At 61.8% G+C, this 20,843-nt stretch overlaps 4 protein-coding genes across 4 annotated transcripts; 1 reads left to right on the forward strand and 3 right to left on the reverse strand.

The window, feature by feature from the left end:
- Positions 1-323: 323 nt before the first annotated feature.
- PTX4 (pentraxin 4) lies at positions 324-2,244 on the reverse strand. The gene is made up of 2 exons (XM_050317821.1): positions 2,116-2,244; positions 324-1,990 (listed from the first exon to the last, which is right to left on the reverse strand). The coding sequence occupies exons 1-2, from the start codon at positions 2,242-2,244 to the stop codon at positions 734-736; spliced, it is 1,386 nt and encodes a 461-aa protein (XP_050173778.1). The 3' UTR covers positions 324-733.
- Positions 2,245-4,097: 1,853 nt separating this feature from the next.
- Positions 4,098-10,103, forward strand: ECI1 (enoyl-CoA delta isomerase 1). Its single transcript, XM_050317730.1, has 7 exons — positions 4,098-4,176; positions 4,513-4,641; positions 5,552-5,679; positions 6,214-6,360; positions 7,212-7,333; positions 8,061-8,239; positions 9,596-10,103. The coding sequence occupies exons 1-7, from the start codon at positions 4,134-4,136 to the stop codon at positions 9,760-9,762; spliced, it is 915 nt and encodes a 304-aa protein (XP_050173687.1). The 5' UTR covers positions 4,098-4,133; the 3' UTR covers positions 9,763-10,103.
- Positions 10,104-10,354: 251 nt separating this feature from the next.
- On the reverse strand, positions 10,355-13,561 carry LOC126641246 (deoxyribonuclease-1-like 2). Its single transcript, XM_050317743.1, has 8 exons — positions 13,415-13,561; positions 12,989-13,077; positions 11,922-12,005; positions 11,707-11,807; positions 11,520-11,632; positions 11,142-11,296; positions 10,917-11,013; positions 10,355-10,405 (listed from the first exon to the last, which is right to left on the reverse strand). The coding sequence occupies exons 1-8, from the start codon at positions 13,559-13,561 to the stop codon at positions 10,355-10,357; spliced, it is 837 nt and encodes a 278-aa protein (XP_050173700.1).
- Positions 13,562-15,221: 1,660 nt separating this feature from the next.
- Positions 15,222-19,001, reverse strand: LOC126641263 (deoxyribonuclease-1-like). The gene is made up of 9 exons (XM_050317771.1): positions 18,944-19,001; positions 18,244-18,391; positions 17,595-17,683; positions 17,346-17,429; positions 17,090-17,205; positions 16,223-16,335; positions 15,801-15,955; positions 15,628-15,724; positions 15,222-15,364 (listed from the first exon to the last, which is right to left on the reverse strand). The coding sequence occupies exons 2-9, from the start codon at positions 18,388-18,390 to the stop codon at positions 15,311-15,313; spliced, it is 855 nt and encodes a 284-aa protein (XP_050173728.1). The 5' UTR covers position 18,391; positions 18,944-19,001; the 3' UTR covers positions 15,222-15,310.
- Between the last annotated feature and the right edge of the window lie 1,842 nt (positions 19,002-20,843).

A 20,843-nucleotide genomic window follows, 5' to 3' on the forward strand; every position in this document is an offset into this window, starting at 1 on the left:
ACCGGGATGGATCGGGACGCGGTGACAGCGGCCCAGGAAGCCGCGGGTCCACCGCAAGGCTCTGTCCCAGCACACCCAGCCGCCCCCGGGAACACGAGGCTGCGGGAACACGGGGCTCCAGGAGAGCCCGGAGCAGGGGCTGCTCCAGCTCTCCGGACACAGAATTCAGCAGGGCGGCTTTTTGGCACCCTATGTTCTTCACCCGAGCACCCCCGGAGCAGCACGGACTGGCCCAAAGCCCTGCCCGGCCAAGGAGCCCCGCGGGCGGGCGCAGCGCTCGGGAGCGGCGGCAGCGGCTCCGGCCCCGCCGGCTCACCCCGGTCACGGGCTGTCCCGTGCTCCGCTTCCCCTGCTCTGACTCAGGGGCAGGGGACGAGCCGGGTCACCCACGCGTGACCCAGCCTGGGCTCCGGCTCCTGCCGGGCTCCGAGTGGCACCGAGCGCTACAGTGAAGAGCAGGGCAGAAATAAGGAGGTTTCTGCACTGTCCGGAGCATTTTAATGGGAAGGATGGGCCGTACATCCTCCGGGAGCAGGCCACCTCCGGCTTTGGTCCCACCTGTGCCATACGGGTCGCCAAGGCCCCTTTCTCTTTATCCCACCTCCGGTGGTCCCGCTCCTGGGATGTTCTCTCTGCCGGGTGTCCCATCGATCCGGGAGGATCCACCTCGGCATCAGCACCATGAGCCAGCCGTGACCGCTGGGTGCCGGCACCATTCCTGCTGCCAGGCTCGTCACGGGCAGTGCTGGAGGCAGGGACACGCCACCCTCCGCACCCCGCCCCGCAGGGAGGCATCGCCCAGCGTGAGGAGAGGGCCGCGGGGCAGCCCCCGCCCGGTTGCCATTCTGGCCACCTCCCCGGGCAGCAGAGCCCGTCTCCAGAGAGCGAAGCCAGCCAGGTGACCCACAAAATTTCCTGCAGTGCCCAAGTCCCTGCTGGGGCCTTCCTGCTCCCAGCCCAGCACCAGCGAGCCCCCAGCGGGAATTTCATAGCCCTGCTGGAAGCCGGAGCCGGCGGCCAGCAGCCGCCTGTCCACGTAGAAGCGGTACCGGCCCTGGCCGGAGGACCAGGTGAGGCACAGGTGGTGCCACTCGCCACCCAGGAGCGGCTGCACCGGCAGCTCCCGGAACTGCCCGTCCCCCAGGATGAAGCGTGCTGAGCCGCGGACATCCCCGCCACGGCCACGCAGGGCCAGCTCGCTGCGGCCCGACTGGGTGGAGTAGGAGAGGAGGGCACCGAGGCGAGGGGCTGGAGTGGCCAGCCAGGAGCAGAGCGACAGTGCCCGCAGCCCCCGGTGAGGCCCCAGCGCCAGGACAGCCCCGTGCCCCGCGGAGGTGCTGGGGAAGAGCAGCACGACACCGGCCCGGCAGGCAGGGGAGGTGGGCACCGGGGAAAGGGGGCCGTACCTGCCCTCCCCTGGCTGCTGGAAGGCTGGGGGCTGCTCTCGGGGGACCGTGGTCACGGTGGGGAGCAACACTGCCGTGGGCTGGGGTGCCGGTGCTGCATCACGAGGGGTCTCTGCATGTTCCGTGGGTGCTCCGCCAGGCCTGGCATCAGCCGGCAGCCAGTGCCCTTCCTCCTGCCGGCGCTGCTGCCACCGCCTCGTCTTTGGGCGCCGAGGGCCGGGGGTGCTGGGGGCAGCCTGGCGCGATGGCTCCTGCTTCAGGTGGCTGTCCCGGCTCCGGGCAGTGTCCAGCAGGCCGTGTGGCTTAGTGCCAGTCTCCACCGGTGCACCCGGTGCGTGGGTGGCCGGGCGGTGCGGTGGGCTCAGGGCACTCACTGTCCTCTCCAGCCGCTTCAGCCGGCGGTGCAGCCGCCGGCCAGTGGTGGCCAGGCGGGCCAGCTCGGCACCCAGGGCGGCCCGGGCAGCGACAGCCGCCTCCGCCTGCTCCGCCAGCGCCTGGAAGCGCCCATCGATGTTGTAGGAGATGTTGTAGTTGCTGGCGATGCTCTGGAGATGGCTCAGCGTCACCTCCTGGAGCCGGAGAAACTGCAAGGGAGTGGGATGAGGTGGGGTGAGCCCACATCCCCATGCCGGGTCCCTGCCAAACCCAAAATGCCCCGTGTCCCGCTGGCACAGGCTGGGCAGCACCTCCTCCCCTCCGCTGCACCCACCTGCTCCTCCAGGCGCCGCAGCCGCAGGATCAGGGGGCCAGGGCGCGCCAGGGGTCCCGGCGCCTGGGTCAGGCCACCCTGCAGGGTGACAGCGAGGATCAGGCAGAGGGGCAGTGCCATCCCCGCCATCCCGCTGCAGGACGCTTTCTGCCTGCGCGGCACGGCCGTCCCTGGCCCCCGCGGTGCCCCCCCGGGGCAGCCCCCACCATGATGAGATCTGCAGCCACCGCTGGCACGGCCCTGCACCGGGGCTCCCAGCCCCCGGCCCCGGGCCAGCGCTCTGCGGGGCGGCTGGCCACGGCCCAGAGCTCCCGGGGCTCCGGCGTTCCGGGCAGGGACTGCTCGGCTGTGGAGTGAGAGAAGGTGTATGGGGACCCTGGGCACATGGCTGGATGCAGGGCAGGGAGGACAGGGAGGCAGTGCAGGCAGTGCAGGCAGGAACGGCAATGCGGGCAGGACAGAGGTAGAATGGTGCAGGCAGTGCTGGCACGGTAGGGTGGTGCAGGCAGGACAGGGCAGGCAGCGTGGGCAGGGCAGGCAAGGCAGGCAAGCAGGGCAGTGCAGGCAGCATGGGTAGGACAGGCAGTGAGGACAGGATGGGCAGCACAGGCAGTGTGGGCAGGCAGAGCAGTGCAGGCGGGCAGGGTAGGGCAGAACAGTGTAGGCAGTGCAGTCAGTCAGTGCAGGCAGTGCAGGCAGGGCAGTGGTGTCTGTGCAGTCTGTATGGGCAGTGCAGGCAGGGCAGCAGTGTCTGTGCAGTCTGTATGGGCAGTGCAGGCAGTACAGGCAGTGCAGGCAGGGCAGTGGTGTCTGTGCAGTCTGTATGGGCAGTACAGGCAGTGTGTCTGTGCAGTCTGTACAGTCAGTGCAGGCAGGGCAGGCAGTGCAGGCAGGGCAGTGGTGTCTGTGCAGGCAGTGCAGGCAGGGCAGTGGTGTCTGTGCAGGGAGGGCAGGCAGTGCAGGCAGGGCAGTGGTGTCTGTGCAGGAGTGCAGGCAGTGCAGGCAGGGCAGTGGTGTCTGTGCAGTCTGTATGGGCAGTGCAGGCAGTACAGGCAGTGCAGGCAGTACAGGCAGTACAGGCAGTACAGGCAGTGTGTCTGTGCAGGCAGTGCAGGCAGGGCAGTGGTGTCTGTGCAGGCAGTGCAGGCAGTGCAGGCAGTACAGGCAGTGTGTCTGTGCAGGCAGGGCAGGCAGTACAGGCAGTGGTGTCTGTGCAGGCAGTGCAGGCAGTACAGGCAGTGCAGGCAGTACAGGCAGTGTGTCTGTGCAGGCAGTGCAGGCAGTACAGGCAGTACAGGCAGTACAGGCAGTGGTGTCTGTGCAGGCAGTGCAGGCAGTACAGGCAGTGCAGGCAGTACAGGCAGTGCAGGCAGGGCAGTGGTGTCTGTGCAGTCTGTATGGGCAGTGCAGGCAGTGCAGGCAGTGTGTCTGTGCAGGCAGTGCAGGCAGTGGAGGCAGTACAGGCAGTGTGTCTGTGCAGGCAGGGCAGGCAGTACAGGCAGTGGTGTCTGTGCAGGCAGTGCAGGCAGTACAGGCAGTGGTGTCTGTGCAGGCAGGGCAGGCAGTACAGGCAGTACAGGCAGTACAGGCAGTGGTGTCTGTGCAGGCAGGGCAGTGGTGTCTGTGCAGGCAGTGCAGGCAGTACAGGCAGTACAGGCAGTACAGGCAGTGTGTCTGTGCAGGCAGTACAGGCAGTACAGGCAGTACAGGCAGTGTGTCTGTGCAGGCAGTACAGGCAGTACAGGCAGTACAGGCAGTGTGTCTGTGCAGGCAGGGCAGGCAGTGCAGGCAGTACAGGCAGTGTGTCTGTGCAGGCAGGGCAGGCAGGCCCACCACGTGGGGGCAGCACGTGCGCGCAGCAGCACCGACGGTGGGCGGAGCTTTCAGCCAATGGGCGGTGTCTTCGTGCAGTGGGCGGGGCCTGAAGCGCGGCACTGCCGGGCCGTGTGCCGCTGGAGGGGCGGGGTCTCCCCAAGCCCCGCCCCTCGCCCCGCCCCGTACCCTTGAGGCGGCAGAAGATGGCGGCGGCGCCGACCCTGGCCCGGCGGATCGCCCGCTCAGGTGCGCCCGGACCCCGCCCCGCCCGCGCCCTGCCCGGGCTCGGCCTGGCCCCGACACCCTCCTGTGCTCCCCCGCGCCGCCAGGGTGCCCCCCGCTGTCACTCCGCGGGTGCCCCACGTGTCCCCCGCTCTGGGTTGGGGTGCCCCTACATCCTTCTTCAGCGGGTCATGGTGTTCGCCGTGTCCCCCATCGTGGGATGGGGTGTCCCTCTATCCTCCCTCAGTGTGTCAGGGTGTCCCCGTGTCCCACCTTGTCCGTGCAGAGCGGCTCTGGGGAGCGCGCCTCACACCCGTGGGGGCCGTGCCCTGCCTGTCCCTACCTGTCTGTGTCCCCCAGGTGTGCTGTCCCTGCGCTGCCGGCCCCCATCGTGGGACAGGGCCGCCCTGCAGCCCCCCGGGCTCACGCTCGCCCCATGTCGTGCCTTCAGCAACAACAAGATCCAGGTGGATCTGGACGAGAGCTCAGGTACGGTGGTGCGTCACCCTCGACCCGTGGGCACCGTGGGGCACTTCCATCCCTGTCCCGTGCCGCCCTGGGCATGGAAAGCCACCAAAGCCCCAGGTGTTCCAGCTGCAGCTGCTTGGAGTGAAGTGTTTGGGGTCAGGAGCCTTGCTGGGTGTGGGCTCTTCGCGTGGCTGGTGCTGCTGGGGTGCCACAGGCCAGCCCTGGCTGTCACTGTCACCATCCCCTCTGTGGGGTTCCTGCTCTGGGCACCTGGTAGAGTGGCAGTGCTCCTTCAGGGAACAGCTGTTGGGAATTTCTGCTACCAGGAATAGCTGTCATGAGACCACAGTCCCTGCACTGAACAAAGGTGCCTCTTCTTGTGGCTCCCCTGCTCCTGCCTTCAGGCCCGTGGGTGTGTCCTCACACTGTGCCCATCCTGGGCATGGCATGGCTGCAGCACCCAAAGTATGCATTTGGGGAGGACCTTTTGGGGCAGGGTAGGGCCGTTTGGGAGGGGACAAGGGCTCAGAGCCCTTCCCGCAGTGCTGGCAGGCTCAGTCAGGTTTGTGATCCCCCGGGCAAGGCTGTTTACTGGGACAAACATACAGGCTTGACCTTACCTGTTGAGCCCAGAGAGAAGGGAAGTGTTGAGCAGCGTGACCCCGAGGGGCTTTGGGACACGTGAGGTGCCACCACACGTGTCCTGGTCCGTGCTCCAGGTCCATCACTGGCTGAGTGAGCCCAGCTCACTGGGCAAAAGCAGGACCTTGCCCTTGGCCCTGCAGCTCTGGGAGCTTTTTAAAGAGCCAGGAGTGGGAAGACACGATCAGGTGGGCAGGGAAACAGGGAGGCAGGTGAAAGCTACCCTGGGCAAGGCATTGTGTGCTGCTGTGCTGGGCAGTCTGATATCTCTGTGTTAACCCTGGCACAGGCGTTGCCATGATGAAGTTCAAGAGTCCCCCGGTGAACAGCCTGAGCCTGGACCTCCTCACTGAGTTTTCCATAAGCCTGGAGAAGTTGGAGAACGACCGTGCCTGCCGGGGTGTGATCATTACATCCGTAGGTGTTGTCCCTTGCTCGTGTTTGGTCTCTGGGGTCACTGGGACAGGAGGCAGCTTTGATTGGCTCTGGGAGGAGGGGAGGCGGTTCTGGGAAGGGCTGTGATCTTCCTTCCGTGCCCCCTTCTGGCAGAACAACAGCCAAATGTTGTCATTTGTCATGCAAATCAAAGCTGCTTATCTGCCAACCTGACACATCCCGTGAGATCTCCTGGAGGAGATGCCAGTGTTTTATTTTCAGGCACGGTGTGGGGAGGAGGTGGTGCCTGGGAGTGGGACAGGGCAGGTTTTGTGCTGTGTGGCTGATTGTATCCACACAGGGACCCTGACAATGAGAAATTGTGCTGCAGGCAGAGTCCCAGCATTGCAGGCCATGGTGCTGGGATGATCCAGGCTGTGGGAGAACTGGGAAGATACTTTCAGAACCCCAAAAGACCCTCATATCACATATAATTATCACTTTCCTCAGGCTGCCATGCCGAGGGCTACAGGCTGACAGTGACTCTAAGTGATGTCTGCATTTTCCCAACTCCAGGCTATCCCCAAAATATTCTCCTCTGGCCTGGACATCATGGAGATGTGTGGGAAGAACGTGGAGCACTACGGGGAGTTCTGGAGAGCCGTGCAGGAGATGTGGCTGCGGCTCTACGGCTCCAACATGGTCACGGTCGCTGCAGTCAATGTATGTCCTTTGGACCCACCTCCCTCGTCACCTGTCACCTGCTGCGGCTTGTTTGCACTGTGTGGGCAGGGACAGCTGAAAAATCAGGCTGAAAGAAATCCAAAAAATGCGTTTGTTGGGGTGTTTGGGCGAAATTTGTGTCTGTCAGCATGTGGGAAGGTGTGGAAGCGTAGGAGGCTGAAGGCACTGTGTAAGCTGCAGACACTGCTGGGGTATTGCAGCATTTCAGCACTTCCACCAGGTTTTGCTCCTCCAGCTGTGGTTCTTGGCCAGCAGGGAAGTGCTGTTGGAATCTCGGTGTCCGTGGATGGGTCGTTACATGTTTGGTGTCTTCTTTTCATTTTCCAGTGCGGTGCTGCCCTGGCAGCTCCCGGTGGTGTCTGTCCACAGCCCGTCTTTGAAGGCAGCTGGGTCTTCCCACGGGCATCCTGAGCAGGGCTGAGCAGCACCAAGCCGTGGCAAAGATGGTCACAGATGGAAGGGAATCCTCCCCTGGGAGGGTGGTGAGGCCCTGGCACAGGATGCTCAGAGAAATTTGGGCTGCCCCATCCCTGGAAGTGTTCAAGGCCAGGTTGGATGGAGCTCTGAGCAGCCTGGTCTAGTGGAGGGTGTCCCTGCCCATGGCAGGGGGGTTGGAACAGGATGAGCTTTAAGGTCCCTTCCAACCCAAACCATTCTGTGATTCTATGAAACTGATAACCTATCAGAGATCTTTAGGGCTGTTTCAGATCATAAATTTGGGGGACATCTGCTCTGTCACCCAACGTCTTCCCCGCTCTGGAGGGATCAGTGAAGCTGGGGGATATTTGTGTAACCGTGTCCTAGACTCACTCCATCCTTCTGTCTGCCAGGGGTCCAGCCCAGCAGGAGGCTGCCTCATCGCCCTGTCGTGTGACTACAGGATCATGGCAGAGAACCCCAAATTCAGCATCGGCCTGAACGAAGCCCAGCTGGGCATTGTGGCTCCCTTCTGGTAGGCCAGTGCCTCCTGCTTCTAGCGCCACGTGTAGGTCTCTAAAAAGAATTCATCTTCAAGGAGTTAATCAGTCAGTTTAACAGGTCATGGAGGTGTAGTTTGTGTGTCAGTGATCCTGCAGGTAGAGGCAGCTGCAGATGGCGGCACCTCGTTTCTGTCCTGTCCTGCAGGTATCTGAAAAGCTTTCAGGTTGCAGGATGTCCTCATGTCCTTAACTGGCAAGGACCTCAGTTCTGACCCTGCAGTCAACTCCAGAACTAGTGCTGGGGGTTCTCACTGGTCAGGCTCGGTCTGGGAATGTGCTTTTCTCGGGATATTTTGGTGTGTACCTGCAAAATCCCGTGGTGAGGAGATCTCTGAAAGCATAGGGACAGTAACATCCTGAGACACAGGCCCTTGGTTGTCCTAAGAGCATGTAAATGTACTGTTGGAAAGGAGCTTTCACACCAAGTTTGCCCATGTCACAGCCAGTGGGTTCAGCTGGGACCTGTGCACTGAGGGGCAAGTGAGGATCTCTCATGGAGGGGAGAGTGAACTCTGCTGGGGTACTACCAAAAATGGCTCTTCTCCCACGGTTTCCTTGGTGTGGCTGAGCCTGCAGCTGCTGCTCAGAGCCCCAAGCCTGGGGCGTGGGACCAGGGTGCTCTCAGCTCCAGTTGTCTGGGTGAGCTGCCCCTGGATATTTCTTTTCCCTCACCGTGGCTTTCCCTCCCGTCTCCTCCAGGTTTAAGGACACGTTTGTGAATGTTGTGGGACACCGGATCGCTGAGCGCTCCCTCCAGCTGGGCTCCCTCCACCCCGCGCCCGAGGCCCTCCAGCTTGGCCTCGTGGACGAACTGGTGCCCGAGGAGAAGCTCCTGGAAAAGGCTTCGGCCGTCATGGCACGGTGGCTGGCCCTTCCCGGTAAACCTCTGGCAGAGGAGGAAGGGATCTGACCCTGGAGGGAAGGACAGGTGCCAGGGCTGGTACCTGGGAGCTGTGTAACAGTTTCCATTGAAAGGGAAGGTGTGGATGGCTGGGAGGTGGGAGAGCTGAGCACAGCGGTCCTGGCAGCCTTGGACACTGTGCTGGGCGTGCAGGGCACGTGGTTCCAGCTCTGCTCGCCCTGCCAGCCCTGCTGAGTCAATCTGGAGGTGCCTGAGGTCCAGATACAAACTGAATGTGTCTGTCAGTGGAGGTGTTAGCCCAGGAAAGCTGCCATGGAGTTGAGGGAACAGGCTGGGTGAGAGCAACTGGGTGGCTGCCAGTCTGCTTTCCTTGTCTGGATCAACTCTTGGCACTCTGCTGAGCTGGGGATGGCAGTGATGGGGGTGTGAGGACAGACAGACAGCACAGATCCTGTGTGTTTGGGCTGCTCCACGACTGCATCACATGGCTCCTGGGCTGGGAGACGGCTCTCTGCCAGCCCAGGCCAGATCTGAGCTGTCCCATCCCAGACCACCTCTGTCCCCTGCTGTCCTGGTGGCAGTGACACCTCACCCCTCAGTGAGCATGTCTCAGACTTCAGGAGGCTCTGCAGACTCTTCCCCTGAATCAGAGCCAGGAGTCTGTGCAGGAGGAGGTGTCTGCAGCACACGGGTGCTGGAGCGATTCAGGGTTCCCAGCGTGCTGGGGGGTCAGTCACCATTTCACCATCACGGCTGAACTAAACTGAGGGTGTGCATAAAACATCTGTTGCACAGATGTGCTGCCACATCACTGCATCTGGCTCTGTGTGTGAGGTGCTTGAGGCCTCAGTCAGCTCCAGCAGCATCCACGTATCCATGTGGAATGGCACAGGCCCAGGGATGAGCTTGAGGGGACAGTGCTGCTGGCTTTTCTTACAATGTGTTTGGGAGGAGCAGACTGTCTTGCCACAGGTTGAAGGGGTTGGTTGGGGGAGCTTAGAGCCAGAGCAGTTCCAAATAACAGCGAATTTTGTTCGGTTTCTCCTGTCCTGAGGCTGGGGGTGTGTACTGGGACGGGATATTGGGAAGAGGCTGGGCTCTGGAGGGCACAGAGAGGAGGAAGTGCACTTCATCTGTGCCAGGAGAGAAGTCATTTCCCCACTAAGCAGTACAATCATAATTTATTTTATGAGAATTTATCTAGTTCAGCTTCCAGCCAGTGGGATTTTCCTTCACCTTTCCCTGCTGGTTCAAAGAGCCCTTTGCTGTGGGATCCCTCCCCTTTGCACCTGCACGTGGTGGCAGTGGCTGGGAGAGCTGGTCAGGGCTGAGGGACAGGGCGTGCTCCTCATCCTCGCTGTCCTCTCCGCAGACCACGCCCGCCAGCTCACCAAGTCCATGATGAGGAAGGCGGTGCTGGACCGCCTGGTCACTCACCGGGAGGAAGACATTAAGTACTTCATCAATTTCATCTCAAAAGAGTCCATCCAGAAGTCACTTCGCATGTACATGGAGATGCTGAAGAAGAAGAAGAGCTGAGGATCCAACCGCCCCGGGGCGGGTCCTGGGAGGTCAAGTCACCCTCCAGAACGCTGCGGTGGCTGTAGGATTTCACAGCAAAGCCATCTGCAGCGCCAGCAATTGGTGGTGTGCCCTGCTCCCATGGCTGCCCCAGCACTTCCCTTTGTCCTGTAGAGTGCCTGACACCACTGCTGCCTTCCCTGAGAGCGGGGGAAGCCTGCTCAGCCCCCCCGAGGGATGGACAGGGAGAGGGTCTCGGCACGCTGTGGCCTGAGCCCACCGGTCCTTGAATGTCCTCTCTCCTGTCCAACACTTAATCATGAAATGAGGTGTGTCAATAAATCTTCAGTGAGGTAGGAGTTGGATGCTTCGTTCCCCGTGGTCACAGTGTCCTGGCTGGTGGCCTGTCCCCAGGCTCTGCTTGGTGAGGGGCTGGGGGAGCTCTGCCCTGAGCTGTGGGGTCTGGGCATGGCTGGCTGTCACCCTTCTCCAGACCAGGATCCGGAACAGCCATGCACAGGGCTCGTGGATGGGGCTGCAGGGGGTGCCTTCACAGGGGTTGGTGGTGGGAGCTGGAGCTGGAATCGTGGTCTGCAGCTGCAGGAGGAGCTCACACCGTGAGCTTCACCTCGACCGGGTAGTGGTCGCTGACTGCCAGGGCCTGGAGGAGGGCGAGAAGGGGGGAGGTGTGAGTCCCTCACTCCTCACCATGCCAGTGGAGCAGCGGGGCAGTCCATAGCTCTGCCAGAACCTTCTGCCTCCTGGAGGGGATCACAGTGTTCTGAACCCTGAGATACTTGACACCCAGGGCTCCAGTTTTGGCACCTCTCATGGAGAGGCCCAAGCGTGGCCTGTGGTGGGCACTGGCAGGAGGGCACCTGCTCTCTGAGCCCCTCATGTCTCACTTGGGGGTTCTGTGCCAGCATTGCCTCTTACTCTGGAGTCTTGCCTGCACCTGCCCGTGGAAGACCATGAAAACCCCCGTGTGTCTCTTCTCATCCCCACGGGGACAAATCCCAGATTTAGGACAGCGACCCCCAATCCCCACTGCTGTTTCCCCCCTTGGCTTCCTTGTCACCCTGAGCCCCCCAGACAGATGATGGCAGCCCTACAGCCTGGGCCAGCTTGGCTTTGGTGCCTGTTAGATCCCTGGGTTTGTGATCCTGACTCACCTCCTCCTGGTCCAGCTGGAAAGCACGCTGGAAGTTGTAGACAGCAGCCGAATTGGACACGATGCTTCTCTTCAGCTGGGCCCCACACACCACAATCCTGCCAGGGAGATGTGCATGGTGGAGTCCAACTCCTGCCCCCACATCAGCCACTGGTAGGGCAGGGCATGCAGGGGGTCCCTGGGGTGCTGAGGAGGGGGGTGGCAGTGCCATGGGGGTGGTGCTCACCTGTCGTAGGCACAGTCTGACTTGCCCACGGTGGTGTCGGTGCTGTCGGGGATCAGCCACTTGAAGATGTCGCTGGTGCGCAGGCGGATGGTTGACCAGTCGCTGGGCTGGACGTAGGCACAGTCGGCGTTGAAGTCACCCAGGAACATGATGTTCTGCAGTGGGGGAGGTGGAGAGGCTCATGGTCTGGGAATGGGGCTGTCTCTGACACCAGCCCTCCTGGGGGTCAGTCCTGGGTGCCTGGGAATCCCTCATGAGAACAAGGCCTCCTCCCACCAGCCCCGCACCAGCTGCACTTGCCTTGGAGCAGGGACCCAATGTGGGTCAAACAGTCTCAGTGCCCACCCCTGGTGCCACCCCCAGTGCTGTGACACTCACGTCAGTCCCCCACTTGTTGATGATGTCCAGGTAGACGTCGTAGAGCGCGTCGATCTCGGCGACGGCATCGTGTGGGGCGGAGTGCAGGGGCACCAGCACAAACTCCTCCACCTCTGCCAGGGGAGAGGAATGTCAACCCCACAGCCACCCAGTGCCACCGCCCAGGGCCACTTGTCCCCCTGCTTACTGGTGCGGGGCGCTGAGACCCTCAGGATGAACGGCTCCCGGCTGAAGACATCCTGGGGGTCCTTGTACTGGTAGGTGTCCACCACAGACACGACGTCTGTCCTGTGGGAGCAAAGGGATGGTTACCCTGGGGCTCAGCACGGCCTCTCGTGTCCCCTCCACAGTGCTGGTGGCCCTGTGCCATGGCACAGGCGGCAGCAGCCCCAGCCCTGTTACCTGTAGATGAAGAGATACATCTCCTTGTAGTTCTCACGTCCCAGGGGGCCACTGATCTCGTAGTCGTATGGGGACTTGGACACACTGTGGAGATGCAGAGACAGGACGGTGAAGCTGCCACCAGTGACATGGCTGGTACCATCCTGGGTTAGCCTCGGCATGTCCAGGAGCCAGTCCTGCTCTGCTGTCCTGTGGGTCACTGTGCCCTGGCCGTGAGGTGACATGGGGTGTGGTTGCTCTGAACCCCCTCTATGTCCCACCCCAGGGTGGCTCCTCGGGCACAGCAGGACACGGAGTGGCTCCTGTCCCCCCCCCATTTCTCTGTAGGGACACTCCCCACCTTCCTTTGCAGCAGGGCTGAATTAGGTCAGCGAGCAGCCTGGGGCCCTGCAGCGCCCGGCGTCACCCTCCCTGCCCCGGCTGCTTTGTGACCGTGCTGGAGGGGACACCGAAGGGGCGAGGACACGGGCTGGGCGGACCTGCTCAGGAGCGCTCCCAGCTTTCAACACAGCGGCAGCAGCTTCCTCCTGGTCCCGAGCCGTGCCCTTTCCTAAAATGGGGTCAGCACCCAGCCGGTGGAGGGGCTGCCACCCTGCTGTGGCCAGTTTTAGCCCATCCCTCCAGCCCTTATTCCTCCTGGGGTGCCAGAGCCATTCACCTCAGAGTATCACCCACCACTGGGTCCATCCCAGGGTCTTTCTGCCACTCACAGGGTCTTGGGGTGGAGGGTCTGCCTGCCCCCACTCCCTTCATCCCCCCCTCTCACCTCTGCCCTGTTCTGTTGGATTTTGGAGACAGAGCTTGCCAGAGCTGTAGTTCCTTTCCATCCTGCATGCTCGGGTGGGGTTACAGCTTTCAGAAGGGATTTGTAGCACTTGTATCCCCATTCCCCTCACCAGATTATTTGCAATGGTTTTTTTTGCTAAGTGCCCCAGCATTTTCTCCTATTCCCCTTCCCAAAAACAAACTCTGCCGGTGGCTGACCGTTTTATTTTTTGCCTTTTATTGCTCAGGCAGCTTGACTTTCCCTGCTCCTGCTGCCATCCCAGCCCCAGCCCCGCTCGTACCTGTTGAGCTGCTCCATGAGCTCGGTGACGGCGCTGAGGTCGGAGTCGCGCACCTCCTGCACCAACACCACGTCGTAGCGGCGCAGGATCTGCGAGGCCAAGGGGGATGGCGATGGTGGGAGGGAACCTGCTGCCAGCTCAGGGCCACTCTCCCACCCAACCCCCAGCCAGGTACCCTGGCACGGTGCTGGATGCACCGTGGGGACCCGCGTGTCCCTCGGGCCCAGGGCAGATGTCCCCAAGGGGGGCTCAGAGGGACCTGTGTCTGATGCCCCACTGTGGTCCCCACCAAGCCTTCATCCACTCAGGGCATCCCCAGCACTGGGATGCCATCCCATCCTCAGCCACACGTCCTTGGCCACAGGAGCCACGTCTGGGGCTGTCCCAGTGCACAGCCTCCCCCCACGTTGCGCTGGCTGCACTCACGTTGATGATGATCTCTGCCACCTCCTTGTTGGACATCTTGGTGTCACCGAAGGCCTGGATGTTGAAGGCACCGACACGCAGGGTGGCAGTGACCGGGCACAGGAGAGCCACAGCCAGCAGGGACAACGCCAGAGTCACAGTCCCCATCCTGCAGGGAGGGACGCTGAGTCGCAGAGGTGGGAGCTGAACTTGGAAAACTCCTTTGGATTTGCAGTAGAAAAATAAAAGGACAAGCTGATCCTTCCTCAGTCCTGCTGTACAACAGCGTGTCATGAGGGGCACTGCCTGGAGCAGCCTGTGGAGCTGGCACAGGCAGTCTGACAGCTCGCTGGTCCCAGAGAAGATAAATCCCATCCCACCACAGTGAATCCACCTCTTCCAGCTCCCAGGATCACCCAGCTCCACTCCCCGCTGGAACTTCTCCGTCACCCACCAACCCCAGCCACCACTGCTGGCACCCCAGGCTGTTCCATGTCCTTTAACTTCACCACAGCCTCCACTGTCAGGGTTAGGAGCAGCTCCTCACCCCTGCTCATCGCAGCTCATCCCAGTCCCTCCCGGTTCAGCACTGAAGGTGCTGAGCCTGGATCTGTCCTTACCTTGCCAAGTGCGCAGCACCTCTGCCCTCCCGGCAGCAGGACGGGCAGCTTTATTCCCAGTGGAGTTGCCGGCAAAGCAGGATGAGTCGGACACCCCCGTGGGGGTTTTGGCATGACTTTGGGCTCCTTCCCACATTGGGAAACCAGAAATCCCACAGGACAACAGGGTGGGGCCAGCACAGCCTCCCCTGTGCTGACACAGCTAAGGGTAGCCCTGGAGGCTTGACAGGGCTGGAGCATCCCAGTGGGAATGCGTGGGGCACGTGGGACTCGGGGGGCTGCAGCCAACTGGGGTGGCCTCCCAGATCACAGAGCGGGCACGGTGGCCAGGCGGGAGGTGAAGGGCACTGACCTTAATTGGGTGATTCAGCCGGTGTAATTAGAGGGAAGAGGAGGAAATGGCCCGCGTTTGGGTCAGGCGGGTGAGCACCGCCAGCCCCAGCTGCGCACCCCTGCAGCAGCCCTGGCAGTCACCCATAACAGCCCCACCGGTGACCCAAAGCAGCCCCAGCTGTCACCTAAAGCAGCCCCACCGGTGACACAAAGCAGCCCAGCAGGAGTGGCACTCCCCGTGCCAGCCCACGGCATCACCGTAGCCCGCGGCATCGCCCCGGGGCGATGAGGAATCAGGAGGCTCTGACAGGCAGGGACACAGTGGCAGCCCATGCCGGGACTTGCCGGGCTCTCCCAGTGTGACACCAGGTTTTGCATCCTCACACCCAGTCTCGGGATGAGTCCAGTGTCCCTCAGTGCTGTGTCGGTACCGAAACCCCGAAAGCCCCCTGGAAAGCACCGAACCCCCTGGGAACTGACTCACATCCTCCGCCTCCCCCCACCCTCGCCGTCAGTGCCCCGTCAGCCGCCCCGCAGCCAGGCGGGCTCTGTCAGGGTGCGTGGCAAGAGCATCCTGTGCCCTGGAAAGCCTGGAGCCTCCCAGGCTCTTCCCAGTGTCTCTGCTTTTGCTGCAGAAAGAGAAGCAGTGCTTGCCACCCTGTGGGTCCAGGTCCTCCATGGCAGGAGGGTTCCCCAGCCCTGAAGACCTCCCTGGCAGGGGACAGGGAACTTGGGCACCGAGGGCTGCTGGAGAGACTGAAGGGACCTTTCATCCAGAGTTGCAAAGGCTGGAAGAGGCTCATTTTTAATGGAAGCAGAGAGCATCCCACTCCCACAAGGCCCCAAAGAGTGGCTCCTTGCAGAGAGAGCAGGCAGCTTGGCTGGTGCTGGTGGCATGTGGGCTTCCACAAAGGCTGAAGGTGCACACCAGGATGTCCTGGTAGCCACTGGCACAGGGATGGGCTCAGCGAGCTTTCAGGGTCACCTCCACAGGGAAATGGTCACTGACGGCCAAAGCCTGGGTGGGAGAGAAAGCAGAGAGGGCCTGAGCTCATCCAGACACTGGGACGGCTGGCTGAGACCCCAACACTCCTCTCCAACCCCCAAATTTAGACTGTACCCCAAACTGCTCAGTCTGGGGGCTTTGATTCAGTGCAAGACTTGGGGTCAGGCCACCATGGGGTGTGCCCAGAGGAACAAGGAGCCCACCCACCCTCCCAGGAGGTATCCTGGGGTAAATCCCAGTGTTAGTGTGCCCATGTGCCCTGGCCCCTCACTCACATCCTTGCTCTGGAGGTGGAATTTCTTCTGAAAGTTGTTGACGGTGGCGGAGCCGGGATCGATGCCTTGGCGCAGGGCGGTGCCGCAGGCGACGATGCTGCCGGGGCAGCACGGGGGTGTTAGTGCCTGCCAGCCCCCCGTGCCAGCCCCTTCCCTCCCCCCGCAGCACCCACCGGTCGTAGGCGCAGTCGGTGTCGGCCACGGTGGTGTCGGCGCTGTCGGGGATGAGCCACTCGCAGGCGCGCAGGGAGCGCAGGCGGATGGACGGCCACTGCGAGCTGGTCACGTAGGAGCAGTCGGCGTTGAAGTCACCCAGGAAGAGCATGTCCTGCAGGGCAGCACGTTGTGTCCCTGCCCACGGACCTTACGGGTCAGCAGGGGCTCCCTAAATCCTTAAGGGGTGCCAACAATCCCCCTGGGGCACTGCAGTGCACAGGGACAAGCCCCCTGTAAGGGCAGCGGAGACACCCAGCAGCTCCCTGCCTGGGCATTGCTGGGGTGGCACCCTCTCTAATGGGTACAAGAGGCCTCCCATGAGACAAGTCCATCCACCTGTCCACCCAGCTGTCCTCAGAGAGGACCTGAGCTCGCTTACATTAGTCCCCCACTTGTTGATGACGTCGGTGTAGACGTCGTAGAGCGCGTCGATCTCTTGCGCTGCATTGCTGGGCTCGGAATGCAGGGGCACCAGCACGACCTCCTGCAACTCTGCCAGACAGGTGGCTGTCAGCCCCCACCTCGGCTGCAGCAACTGAGAAGGGAGCAGAAACCCCGGGCACCACCCCAGGCCAAGCCCCAGCTACAGGCTGGGAAATGCTGCTGCAGGGAAAGGGTGTTTGTGGTGGTGTGCGTGTCCTCCAGACTGGAATTTCCTGTGGGGAGCTGCATCCATTTGTGCAGGGTTTGCTGCTTGTTTCCTGTCAGCTTTTCCAAGCCACCAAGGCTTTGGGAAGGAGATGAGGGTGGGAGAGAGATGGAGGAGTGTATGTGCCCTGAGGAGGTTCTAAGGAGGTGGAGGTGATGGCACGGGGTAGGTGATGGAACAAGGTGGGGAATGGTACATGATGGGAGATGGCAGGGATGGGGGATGGCAGGCAGTGGGAGATGGCACCCAAGAGGAGGAAGCAGATGGTGGGATATGGCACAAGATGGGAGGTAGGGCACGATGGGAAGCAGCTGGAGGTGTGAAATGGCACACAACTGAAAGAACCCATGGCGAGAGGTGACAGACAACGGGATGTGATGGGAATTGACAGGAGATGGCACATGGTAGGAAAGAGCAGGCAGTGCCAGCTGTGCTGGGCAGGTAGGTAGGACCTCTGGGCACCCAAGGGGGGAGGTGGTCCCACTGCAGTGAGGGACCCCTGTGGAACCTGGTTGGCAGGCACAGCTCTGGGCTTAGCCCTCTGTGGAGGGGACCCTGTGCCAGGTCTGGGCATCCCCCAACACCAGCTCTGCTCACGTGTGGTGGGTGAGGAGAACTTGACGATGAAGGGCTCCCTGCTGAAGGTGTCGTTCCCACAGGACTCACAGCCATCGTCGTAGTAGTAACTTTCCAGCACGGAGACCATGTCCGACCTGAGGGAGGAGAGCAGGGCAGCCCCCAGCACAGCTCCTGGCACAGACAGGGCCCCTAAAGGTACCCATTGCCCTCTGGGGGTTGCTGGGGAGGACAGCAGGTGACACAGGGGACACTGGACCCTGGTGACATCCCTTACCTGTAGATGAAGAGGTACTGCTCCTTGTAGCTGGTCCGCCCCAGGGGGATGCTGACCAAAAAGCTGTAGGGCTGCCCAGAAGCACTGGGGGTGAGATGTGGAGAGGGTGAGAGGAGGCTCCTGGTGCTCCCCAGCACCCATCAGGCTCTCTCCAGCTGAGCCAAGGTGCCTTGCCATGGTGAGATGCCAGCTGGGATCCAGCCCAGCATCCCATTTGCAGTCACCCCCACCCTGTGCCATCGGGGTCACCTGTTGAGCTGGGCCATGAGCTTGTTCACAGCACTCAGGTCGGCATCCCGGACCTCCTGCACCAGGATGATGTCGTACTCTGACAGGATCTGTGGGGACAAGCTCAGAGCTGCTCGCCCCTGGCTGGGAGCTGCTCATGGGGCACCCATGGGTGCCTCAACTGGGCTGCAAAGGCTCCCAGGATGGCAATGGGAGGCCAGCAGGGCCTTTCCCTCCCTGGGTTTGCATCAGAGACCCCAAAGACCCTACAGCAGCTGTGCTGGGAGAGCAAGGGATGGATTCCCCCTGACACCCCCCTCCACCTCCCTCGCTGCCCCAGGGAGGGGGCTCCTCTGCTGGTGTTCTCTGCCTTGGAAGGACCCTGGGATCACACAGACCCATCTGTCTAACACCATCATCCCAGCAGCTGCTCCGAGGGAGGAACCTGGGCAGCGCCAAGCATTGCCCATCCTGGGTTGGGCATCAGCAAGAGTGGGGATGGCCTGAGGTGGGAGATGGTGACGGGGGATGAGCAGATGGGTGGGTGAAGGGAGGTTTGGATGGAGGGATGGATGGAGCTGTGGATGAGGGGATGGATGCCTACAGAAAGCTGGTGTCCCACTGCCCCAGGGTCAGAGTGTCCAGGCCTGCTCCTCTCCCCTGCACTCACAGAGACAATGATGTTTGCCACGGTCTGGTTGGACATCTTGGCATCCCCAAAGGCCTTGATGTTGAAGGCGCCGACCTTCAGCGCGGTGGCCACGTGCAGCAGAAGAGCTGCAGCCAGCAGGGACAGCACCAGCTTGGAGGCTGCCATCCTGTGTGCAGAGGGACGGGAAGAGACTCATCCCTCCTGGCTAGGAGAGGGTTTTGGCACAGGTGGTGGAGGTGACCAGGGTAATCCCACTGGCCATACTGGTTTCACTGGGAGGCATCTGTTCTCCAGTGAACCACCAGGATCCAGGGATTGTGCACATCCATCACGTGGAGCCTCGTCCTGCCTGTCCCTCCTGGAGGGAGGCCAGGCCACCCACGAAGCCAAAGTAGAAAATTCACTCGCAAACAAGTAAATGCCATTCCATGGTGACACAGAGCGGTCACTTCCTCATTCACCGCGCTCAGCCCGGACACCTCTCCTGGTCTGGGATGGGTGGCAATGGCCGGGGACACTGAGGTCCCTTGGCTTGTGCCCCTCCTACCCCTCCCTGCATCTGTGCCAGAGACCCCAAAGACCCTTCAGCAGCTGTGCTAGGACAGAGGAAGGGATGGATTCCCACAACACCCCTCCCCATCTCCCTTCCTGCCTGGAACATCCTCACCTGGGGTATCCTGCCCCCCATTTCCCAGCACTGCCCCTGCCCCATCCTCACCCGGGCTGTCGTCCACCAGGACCCCTCGCCGAGGCAGCCCAGCAGCTCCCACCCACGGGGGAAGGCTTTTGGGAAGTATTTCCCATGGCACTCCGCTCGCTGGGGTAAATATTTCACCAGTGTGCGGGATCTGAGCCCTGCCCAAGCCCAGGTGCCCCAAGCAGGAACCTGATAAGATGGGCTGAGAGGACAGGCAAACACATCAGCTTTTGGCACAACAAATCCCAACCCCAGGAAGGTTTTGCTGCCTCAGGCTTTGCTTTTCCTTCAGGGGAAGCTGCTCCGGTTAAGCCCTCGCCCTTTTCCACTTGCACCCTCGCTGTGGCTGCAAACACTTCCCTCCAGCACCGCAGTCCCCCCGGCTGGTAACACAGAGATTCGGTAATGCCACAGTCTGGTCATGCCAAATATTGCCCAAAGCCCCATAGATCCTCCCCATTCCTGGGGGGCACAGCAGCCTCTGCACCTCCCTGGCAAAGACACCTACAAGGACCCTGAGCCGTGCCCGGGCTCAGCCCTGGCAGAGCAGGGTGGTAAAGTTAATCTGAGGTGGAGAAGGTGGCACTGGGGAACTCCTGGGGACGGGAGGAGAGGGGAGCAGGACATACCTTTGGTGTCGTCCAAGGACTCTGGAAGGGGAAGGATCTGCACCTGCATTTATGGGGAGGGACGTGCTCACCTTGCCAAGTGGTTGCCGGGCAAGGAGCATGTGAGGCCGCAGGCTCCATATGGCATTTTTCACGGAAATAAAGGTCTGATTAGCGCAAAAAGAGCCCTTTCAGCCACTGCCAATACCTCCTGTCACAGGTAAGGCTGAGAACGTGCCAGAATGGATTAAAATGGCCGAGAGATCTGGGAGTGAAACGGATCCCAGAGATCACTCGTGGAGAGTGGCAGCTCCCCAGTGTGGGGCGTGGGCAGCTCTCACTCATCAACAGACACAATTTCTCTTAAAAAATGTTTATTTCACAAACATGAATTGTTCCCACCCAGCACATTTCCACCCCCACACTTCCAGCAAGGTGGGTGTTCCGGGGCCAGCAGGAACACGGTGCCAGGGGCTGAGGGCACCCAGTGCATCCCAGCGTGGTGCTGCCACTCTGCTCTCTGGCTGCGAGGCCAATCTGGAACTGCCAAAAAGCACCACATCCCTGCCGTGGTGCCTGTCCCCAGAGCCTCCCCAGGCGGTCACAGGGCTCAGCCCCATCCCTGGGAGGGTTGTGAGGTGCCAGGGGGTGGCAGCCCCCCCATCCCACCCTCTCCCCCTGCTCACCCCAGTCCTGCCCCAGCGGCCTTGGCCAAGGTCCTGGTGTTCCCGGTGCTCCCAGCGCTCCCAGCCTCCAAAGGCAGCTGTTGGGTTTCCCAGCAGGGCCGTACCAGACCCCTAGAAATGTGCAGTGATCGTGAGGGCTTCCCACAGTGGGATTAGGGCTGGGCCTAGACCCCCCCCAAACAGGCTCCCCGGGTTGAGCCCAGGGCCAGGCTCCCCCAGCCAAGACCCTCCATGGTCAGTCCCTCTTCAAGTCAAGACCCTCTCAAGAACCAGGCCCAGGACCACGGCCCCCCTGGGCCAAGATCCCCCCAGGGCCAGTTCCCTCGTGTGTCAACACCCCCTGAGTGAGCCCCAGGCCCAGCACTCCAGGGCAAGACACCCCCAGCCCCCCCCCTAAATTAAGATGCCCTGGCTGAGTCCCTCAGGACCAAGACCCTTCCAGAGCCAAAGATCCCTCCAGGTTCAGTTCCCTCCCGAGTCAAGACCCCCTGAGCGAGTCCCAGCCCCAGCCCCCCGTGCCGGGGCCAATATTCCCCCTGGCTCATCCCGCAGGGCCATTTCCCTCCTAAATTAAGATACCTCCTGAGTCAGCCCAAGGACCAGCCCCCCGGGCTGATATTCCCCCCG

The sequence above is a fragment of the Myiozetetes cayanensis genome, unplaced genomic scaffold (genome assembly GCF_022539395.1).
Source record: "Myiozetetes cayanensis isolate MyiCay16 unplaced genomic scaffold, myiCay2020 scf20-37, whole genome shotgun sequence".
In the NCBI taxonomy this organism is placed as follows: domain Eukaryota; kingdom Metazoa; phylum Chordata; class Aves; order Passeriformes; family Tyrannidae; genus Myiozetetes; species Myiozetetes cayanensis.

Excerpts from the sequence above, each read along its gene's own strand:
- PTX4 (XM_050317821.1), bottom strand. The coding sequence starts at position 2,244 with ATGGCGGGGATGGCACTGCCCCTCTGCCTGATCCTCGCTGTCACCCTG. Across the intron at positions 1,991-2,115 it reads TGCGGCGCCTGGAGGAGCAG|TTTCTCCGGCTCCAGGAGGT; the intron begins GTGGGTGCAGCG and ends ACTCCCTTGCAG.
- ECI1 (XM_050317730.1), top strand. The coding sequence starts at position 4,134 with ATGGCGGCGGCGCCGACCCTGGCCCGGCGGATCGCCCGCTCAG. Across the intron at positions 5,680-6,213 it reads GGGGTGTGATCATTACATCC|GCTATCCCCAAAATATTCTC; the intron begins GTAGGTGTTGTC and ends TCCCAACTCCAG. Across the intron at positions 7,334-8,060 it reads GGCATTGTGGCTCCCTTCTG|GTTTAAGGACACGTTTGTGA; the intron begins GTAGGCCAGTGC and ends CGTCTCCTCCAG.
- LOC126641246 (XM_050317743.1), bottom strand. The coding sequence starts at position 13,561 with ATGGGGACTGTGACTCTGGCGTTGTCCCTGCTGGCTGTGGCTCTCCTG. Across the intron at positions 11,633-11,706 it reads GGTCTCAGCGCCCCGCACCA|AGGTGGAGGAGTTTGTGCTG; the intron begins GTAAGCAGGGGG and ends CTCCCCTGGCAG. Across the intron at positions 10,406-10,916 it reads TCCAGCTGGACCAGGAGGAG|GCCCTGGCAGTCAGCGACCA; the intron begins GTGAGTCAGGAT and ends GCCCTCCTCCAG.
- LOC126641263 (XM_050317771.1), bottom strand. The coding sequence starts at position 18,390 with ATGGCAGCCTCCAAGCTGGTGCTGTCCCTGCTGGCTGCAGCTCTTCTG. Across the intron at positions 17,430-17,594 it reads CTCATGGCCCAGCTCAACAG|TGCTTCTGGGCAGCCCTACA; the intron begins GTGACCCCGATG and ends TCTCACCCCCAG. Across the intron at positions 15,956-16,222 it reads TCAACAAGTGGGGGACTAAT|GACATGCTCTTCCTGGGTGA; the intron begins GTAAGCGAGCTC and ends GCTGCCCTGCAG.